The sequence below is a fragment of the Leptonychotes weddellii genome, chromosome 16, assembly GCF_054177405.1.
Source record: "Leptonychotes weddellii isolate Sample4059 chromosome 16, ASM5417740v2, whole genome shotgun sequence".
NCBI lineage: Eukaryota > Metazoa > Chordata > Mammalia > Carnivora > Phocidae > Leptonychotes > Leptonychotes weddellii.
This window is the reverse complement of record NC_138384.1, coordinates 47,975,210-47,983,575: the sequence shown is the minus strand read 5'-3', so window position 1 is coordinate 47,983,575 and position 8,366 is coordinate 47,975,210. Positions and strand designations below refer to the sequence as shown.

Here is an 8,366-nt window from a genome sequence, read left to right as displayed (position 1 = left end):
TCCCTCCCACCCCACCCCCCACTCCAGCAACCCTCAGTTTGTTTCCTGCGATTAAGAATTCCTCATATCAATGAGATCATATGATACATGTCTTTCTCTGCAATTACTACATTTCTAAGTACTCTCTCCAGTGAGGATAAAATGATGTACAATGAGATTTGCGCTTTCGTAAGTCTTTCCCACATTTATTACTTTGATACTGGTTCTCTGAAGACTAAGTTCTCTGAGGATTACTGGGATTTGACCCTTGGTTAACTTTTTTCCTAGATCCATTGCATTGGTAAATTCTGTCTCCATTATAAATACCTCTGTAATTATGAAAGATAGAGTCCTCGGTAAAGATCTTCCTAAGTTCACAACACATGAAAACTTGCTCCAAGTTAAGTATTATGTGATAACTATTGAACAGTAATGTTTCAATAAAGGCCCTCCTGTGTTTATCAAAATTAGAGACTTTGGAACAAGGAGGGATTATGTGTTGGTGGGAGAACAATGAACTTTCTGAAAAAGAACTTCTCCAATCAATCACATTTAGAATTTTTATCTTCACGTTTAAATATCTAACTTACAGAAATGTTTCCGTAAATGATTAATACAATCTCACATTTGAAATGCGTTGAAGGATTACTTTCAGCATGGACTAGATGACTTTCCAAAACTTCAAAAGGTCCTTTCAGAATATATATATATATATTTTTAATGGATTTGGGCCCTTGGGATGAATGACATTGTTCTGCAAATATAACTGACTTAAGGTGGGGTTTCCCCCCAAATGTTTCATATCCTTGCTCTCTTCTGGCAGTAAGGATTTAATTACGGTTAATTGTCCCAGTCTGGTTATATACATCATAGCATCCTTCTTGCCCTTCACTAGCCCCACCCCCTTCCCAGTCATTCATTAGGTATAAATACTCAGGTCCACTGCTGCCACATCTTCCCCTATCACTCTATGCAGTCAATCTTCTTTGCTGGTCTTTGCCAACAAGCTTGGGGTGTTAAAGAAAGACACCATGAACAGATGAAAAACAAGATATCTCACTTACTACATTCACATGCATACCAAATTAATACCCATCCTAGGACAGCAACAGAATGGAGAAATAGGAACCACCAGGACTTTGCTCCCCCATGGAGACAAAAATGGACCAAATTACCTTTTAGAATGTTCCAGAAGCCAGTTAGGAGAACACAGCATCTCCAGACAATACAAATGAACAAGAGGCACATCGGAGACAGCGAGCATTTGTGACACTTTCTCACAACAGCTGTTCACCCTCTGACACTCCATGGCAACACTGTGAGTAAACTCCTACCTCTCCTCAAAAGAGAAACAAATGAGTGACCTGAATATTGAATGATCTGGCTTCTTTCACCTGCCTGACACGGAAAACAGATGGAATGAGAGCACCCTCTGGATGCAGTGTGCTGGCTGCTCAGACAAAACGTGAGCACTTGCTCAAACTCCAGAGCTGAAGACAGAGAGGAAGGTATCATGCGTTCTAAAGTAGTCACTCCACTTTCTTAAACTGGGAAATTACAAAACGCAGACATGATAAATGCCCAGAACATGTGTGACAGGCTTCTCAAACGCATTTCCATCCAAGGAGAGCTACTCGAACCACAGTTTAAGGTCGATCTTCCACCTTTACATTTAAACCTCACCTCTGTCATCTGCCTCCTTCATTCCCACCTACCTGGATGGAAGGTTACTGTCTCCTTTCTCTTCACACCCCAGAACTGCTCCTCCTGCTCCAAAAAGATGATCAGGTCTGGCTTTGACACAATGAGACCTGTTTATTAGATAAAAAGAAAATGAATACTGCTGGGGATTCAACTTTCAATCATGATTGTGCTCAGTAGAGAAGACATTGTAGAATTCTAGAAAATAATTTCCCAAATGTTGCCGCCAAATAGCCCCTTTAGAACACGAAGAACGGATTTCCAATATTCACATTCTGACCTCCACTTCCAAGTAGTAGACACAATAATAAGGAGTGGAAATTTAAGCTTAGCTTAAGATGTGAGCAGTGCCAGGGCACCTGAGTGGCTCAGTTGGTTAAGGGTCTGCCTTCAGCTCAGGTCATGATCCCGGAGTCCCAGGATTCAGCCCTGCATCCGGCTCCCTGATAAGTGGGGAGTATGCTTCTCCTTCTGCCCCTCACCCCACTCATGCTCTCTCTCAAATAATTAAAATCTTAAAAAAAAAAACGTGAGCAGTACCATTTTATGCCACTCAGTGTTTAGAATTGCCAGTAATCTACAGAAGTGATGATGTTACCTTAAGGAAGGGGAAGCTAAAGCTGAAAAGGAAACATCATGAACATTTTTCTCTACATCTACAAACCCCTCATTTCCCTTGCTGCCTAGATCTGAATTCCAGTCATTCACGGAGGAATCTTCCAAGAGACAGTCTTCACAGGAAGGAAGAAAACACTTAGTTGTGGTTTGGGAAATCTGGAAGGAGTCATCCTCACCCAAGAAGAGGAGGTGTCTGTAGTTTTCTAACATCACATCCCTGTACGATTCCCGCTGAGTGTGGGTCAGGCATTCCCACTCCTCCTGAGAGAATTCTATGGCCACATCCCTGAATGTCAGCAGTCCCTGCAATAAATACCACAGTCACCAAGTAGCCATAGGCAGAGTTCACAATGGTCCCTAAGATGAAAGAGAAGGGAGTTAATGTCATCAGTTAGACCCAAGACCTGACTTTCCCTGCTCTGTGACATGAGTGTGGAATAAAAGAAAGACCCTTGGGACAGAGAGCTGGCTGACTGAGAACCTCCACTCCCAGAAGTCAAATGTATCAACTACACCAAGGTGAGAGCCCTCATTGTCCAGTGGAAATTGATGGGATGTGGGATAGGAGCCAATGGTCAAGAAAGAATTTATTTTTTTTAAGATTTTATCCATTCATTTGACAGCAAGAGAGGGAACACAAGCAGGGGGAGTGGGAGAGGGAGAAGCAGGCTTCCCGCGGAGCAGGGAGGGGGATCCCCAGGACCCCGGGATCATGACCCGAGCCGAAGGCAGACGCTTAATGACTGAGCCACCCAGGCACCCCAAGGAAGAATTCTTGAGATGTTTTTGATGTGAAATGCTGGGGTTCAGAAGTGAATGATGAAGAATTACTGAGATGTCTTTGGTACAAAAAAATGTGGTCTTACTGAAGCACAGGAACAGGACCCACAGGTCAAAAGAGCTGCACTGGGGTTGTGAGCAGTAATTTATCCTATACTTACAAATGGTGAGTGGGTGAGCAATAGCAGCAATCTCTACGGAATCTGAAAGCAAGGTTTCCAGGACCTTGAGGGCCTCCCTGGTGTGATAAGGTCACTTAACTATGGTCGAGTAAAAAACCTAAGACCCTTCAGATATGTATCAGTGGGTGCTATGCGGAGAGGATGGCCAACATATTTGGGGGGAAAGATAAAGAAGATTCCAAGGGCATTTTTTTATGTTAAAGAGGACTTAACAGAATCCCAGAGCTCTGGTTATTGTCAGGCTAAGGTTGCTTTTCCCCTCTAATAAAACATTAAGACAGTTGTGAATTCCATGAAGAACGTCATACTCTGTCTGTCTCAAGTATTTATCAATGGGCTGCAAGTTGAGGGAAATTTAATTTTATCCACACTTCTTTTGACTTTGTTCTCTTCCTCAGAAACTAGAAGCAAGGGCACTTGGTTAAGTATCTGCCTTCAGCTCAGGTCCTGTTTCCAGGGTCCTGGGATGGAGCCCCATATTGTGCTCCCCGCTCAGTGGGGAGTCTACTTCTCCCTGTCCCCCTCCACCACCACTCATGTGCTCTCTCTAAAAATCAATCTTAAAAAAAAAACTACAAGAGTAGCTCAGAACAAAGAAGTTTCCAGTTGTGATGGTCTCTGCATATTGCTGAGTACATCCAAGTTCCTTACAAATGACTAAGAGGGGACGGGGCGCCTGGGTGGCTCAGTTGGTTAAGCGACTGCCTTCGGCTCAGGTCATGATCCTGGAGTCCCGGGATTGAGTCCCGCATCGGGCTCCCTGCTCAGCGGGGAGTCTGCTTCTCCCTCTGACCCTACTCCCTCTCATGCTCTCTGTCTCTCATTCTCTCTCAAATAAATAAATAAAATCTTTAAAAAAAAAAAAAAAAAAAAAAACAAATGACTAAGAGGGGAAATATGAACATTGCAGGGGAGAAATCTGACAAAGAGCACCAAGACAATAAAAGCAGTTAGCATCAGTTGTATGGAAACAAACTGTTATCAGTGCCTAAGGCACGTCAAGGACAGACCATCACTGGTGTTTCCTTGTCTGAAAACAGGAATTCAGAATATAAATCTAATTATGAAAATACAGTGGATATATATACAGTTCAATCACCCATAGTTTCTATAGAGGCTGCTTTTAGGCAAGAGCCCAGTGACCCCTTGGCTGAACAGAGACTGGCCCAACAGATGACCCACCTCAAAATAGCCATAGGTCCATTAACCAATGGGCTACTGACAACCAGGTTCAGTGACCAAAAAAGGGAAGGGAAAATTCCGTAAATCCCCATAATTTCTCACCTTCCTGCTTTTAAAAGAGCCCCCATCCCACCCACTGCTCCTTGCAGACAGCCACTCCTCGGCTGTCCTGCCTGGTGCTCTCTCGCAGTGTATTCAGGAAACTTCTAACAGCGTGGTTCTGCCTCAGGTGAATTCTTTTCAATTCCCACTTGACTTCCACCCAATCATGGACCCACGTTTGGGGTCCCCATCTGACTGGCAGAGACACCACATTTAGACACCAGTTTCCATGTCCTGTAATAGCCAGTATATTTTATTTAAAGATTTATTTATATTTTAGTACAGGGGAGGGGTAGAGGGAGAGGGAGAGAATCTCAAGCTGACTCCCCTCTGAGCATGGAGCCAAAGGAAGAGCTCCATTCTAGGACTGAGACCATGACCTGAGCTGAAATCAACAGTCTTGAGGCTTCCTCAACTGAGCCCCCCAGCTCCCCCTCTAGGGTTATATTTTAAATAGAATATCTGTTTCACATTCTAAAGAGCAAGTCTCAAGCACCCCCCCCACCCCACTTTTCTTTCAGAGAACTTTTGGAGTTATTCTGGACCTCAAATTCATCGGGTTTATTTCTTAATTTTCTTACCCCTGGTCTACACAGAGCTGATAAAGTAACCACATGGGACCTAAATTAGAAATGTTTTCCTTCACTGATATCCCAGGAACAAACCTCATCAGCAATAGGAATCTTAAGACTCAATGCCTTCCCCTGTGGATCTGTCACCAAGAAAATATTTTCAATACTTGGAGGACTTTAATTCAAAGTAACAACTGTTGATGCCCTATTATAAGCCAGGTTGGAGACACAGGAGAGAAGGCTCTGGGATATAGAGAAGTGTTCTGAAGACCTCACCTTGAGTATCATTTCTGAAAAGATCTTAAAAATAGGTGAAAACATAAGGGAGAAACATCAGAACTACAGGAATTAACATAGGCAATTTCTAAATGCAAGGAATTTCAGGAGAAAAACATGACATGGCCTCTCCTGGAACACCAAGCTTACCTGAGAACTGGCCATTTCTTCTTTCACCTCGTCCTCTAGATTTCTTTCTCACAAGTTATTTGTGGAGAAATCACAGCAGCATCAGGAGAAAATGCCCTTAAAGCCAACAACAGAGCCTCTTCACCTGAAACTGCTTCCCTGAAGGCAGGACCCTGAAACGCAGAAAAAGCCCAACTTCCTAGTCCTTTGTGTCAGGAGCTATTCAAAAACTCTGAGCTCCTACTGGGAGACTAATCCTTGACTTTTCCTTCTTTGCTTTCAGGGGGCCTCCCCTCCCACAGGCACCCACAAATTCAGCTACAGCCTAGGAACCCTGTGCTCCAAGGACCTGACCCTCCCAGACTCACGTAGCAGAGACCCTGTTACCTCTCCTTGAGCCAGAGCCCGCTCTCACCTCGAGTCCTTGTGCTTAAACCTGGCCTCACTTAGAATCACCTGGAGCCCTTAATTAACACAACACTGTAGTTTTCAGCCAAACCAATTGACAGAATATGAGGGGGAGGGCAGCAGATGTGATCCTTTTTGAAACTCCACACGTGATCCTATTGGGAAGCATTTGGGGAGGTGACCAGGCACCTTAATCTAATGGATATTTAAAATAACCAGTCTAGGGGCGCATGGGTGGCTCAGTCCTTAAGCGTCTGCCTCCGCTCAGGTCATGATCCCAGAGTCCTGGGATCCAGCCCCGCATCGGGCTCCCTGCTTCTCCCTCTCCCACTCCCCCTGCTTGTGTTCCCTCTCTCGCTGAGTCTGTCTCTGTCAAATGAATAAATTTTTTTAAAAAATCTTAAAAATAAATAAATAAGGGGCGCCTGGGTGGCTCAGTCGTTAAGCGTCTGCCTTCGGCTCAGGTCATGATCCCAGGGTTCTGGGATCGAGCCCCGCATCGGGCTCTCTGCTCCGCAGGAAGCCTGCTTCTCCCTCTCCCACTCCCCCTGCTTGTGTTCCCTCCCTTTCTGTGTCTCTGTCAAATAAATAAAATCTTAAAAAAAAAAAAAAATACCAGCCTAATATAATCCTTAGGCCAGAGATATTTTAGGGTGACAAAAAGCTCCCCTTCATTAGGTAAATGTTTATTTTCATATGTAACTCCAAAATGGTTTTCCAAACTGAATGTACTTTTACCATACCACCAGCAAGATATGAGAATTCCTCAACATTCTCCCTGAAATTTGGTGTTTTATCCTTTTTATTTTACCCATTCTAGAAAATACTGAGTGGTTTCTCACTGTGAAATATGAAGTAGTCTTCCTGTAGTTGTCCTGGTGACTGAAATGGAAACCACTTAAAAGCATCAAGTTGAACAAAAATCCAAATGGCTGCATTGTTTCAGGTTATTCCTCTCCCCTCCAAACCTCCCCTGGGCAAATCCTTGCCTCTTCCTTTCTCAGGAGGGAAGGGAGCCTTTGTTTCAGGAACCTTCTTCCACCCTGACAACGTGATGAACAGGGTTGGCAACACACAGTTCCTGTGGAAACCGGCTAGATCCTGTATTTCCCTACAAAAGCCCAACCCCTTCCTCTGGGTGGGCTTGCAGTTTTGAAGACCCTGACCTGCTGCAGCCTCCTTTGCTGGCAAAGCAATAAAGCTGCTGTTCCTCCTTATCCCCAACTCTTCACATTATATTTTGGGTCTAAAGCATGGAGGTCAGTTCATACAACAGAAATGAATGTTAAGGGCGCCTGGGTGGCTCAGTTGGTTAAGCGACTGCCTTCAGCTCAGGTCATGATCCTGGAGTCCCTGGATCAAGTCCCCGCATCGGGCTCCCTGCTCGGCAGGGAGTCTGCTTCTCCCTCTGACCCTTCTTCCTCTCGTGCTCTCTCTCATTCTCTCTCTCTCAAATATATAAATAAAATATTTAAAAAAATAAATAAAAAATAAATAAAGAGAAATGAATGTTAGGAGAGGAAAATTTGTTTTTCTTGCTCCATTCTCAATTCTTTGGCCAGTCTAATAATTAAAATGATTCAAGACGTCTAACAAGATAAAAAACAGAATTTTAATTATGGGAAACTGAAAGACATGAGGCTCAAAGACAGGTGATTGAAGCTTACATGCCACTGTGACAGTAAGTAGGAATGTAGAATTTCAAAGCAGGGACATATATTCACAGGAAAGAGGAAATGTATGTCAAACAACGGCTTACCACTCCATGCAGGCAACTCTTTATGATCTGAAAAGTTAATTTCTGGTATCATCTCTCTTCTTAATAGATGATGTAGAAAAGACATTAGGGTTCAAACCTGATAGCCAAGAAAGAATTCTTGAGAGGTCTTTGGTGCAAAAAGGTGGTTTTATCAAAGCAGGACAGGACCTGTAGGCAGAAAAAGAGCTGCACTGGGGCCATGAGGAGTGGCGCATTATATACTTTGGAGTTGGGAGGGGGTTAAGGATAGCTTAAGCCTCCCAGGTATTTTGGAAACAGGGTTTCCAGGACCTTGAGGGAGCTAGCTATTTTTAGGAAAGGTCATTTATTACTGTTTAGTAAAAACTCAGTCATGAGATCCTTCAGATGTATATTGGGGGGTCCTATGTTTGGAGGTTGATTGCCAACATGTATTTTGCCAGGTAGAGATAAAGGACGTTTCCAAAGAAGTTTTTGTATGTTAAAGGAGACTTAGAGGATCCTGGGGGCTGGGATAAGATTGCCTTTGCCCTTGGCAAAGTATTAAGTTGGAGGCAGTTGAGTCCCTGGAGGAAGGTCACTCTTCCTGTTTCAAGGACTTGTCAATGGGCTGTAGATAGTAAGGAAATATAGTAATTTTTCTTCTGCCTTTTTTCCCACATCATTCCCGCCACTCCCCCCCAACAGTTTCTCGACCCT

At 43.7% G+C, this 8,366-nt stretch overlaps 1 protein-coding gene across 1 annotated transcript in view; it reads right to left on the bottom strand.

Moving 5' to 3' along the window:
* Positions 1-7,341, bottom strand: part of LOC102740693 (uncharacterized) — a 23,867-nt gene extending 16,526 nt beyond the window's left edge. Inside the window, exons 1-3 of the mRNA XM_081807630.1 lie at positions 5,543-7,341; positions 2,475-2,601; positions 1,695-1,790 (exon numbers count right to left, since the gene is read on the bottom strand). Of these exons, the coding sequence (XP_081663756.1) occupies positions 1,695-1,790; positions 2,475-2,601; positions 5,543-5,557 (238 nt within the window). The 5' untranslated portion in view covers positions 5,558-7,341. The remainder of the gene's footprint in view (positions 1-1,694; positions 1,791-2,474; positions 2,602-5,542) is intronic.
* Between the last annotated feature and the right edge of the window lie 1,025 nt (positions 7,342-8,366).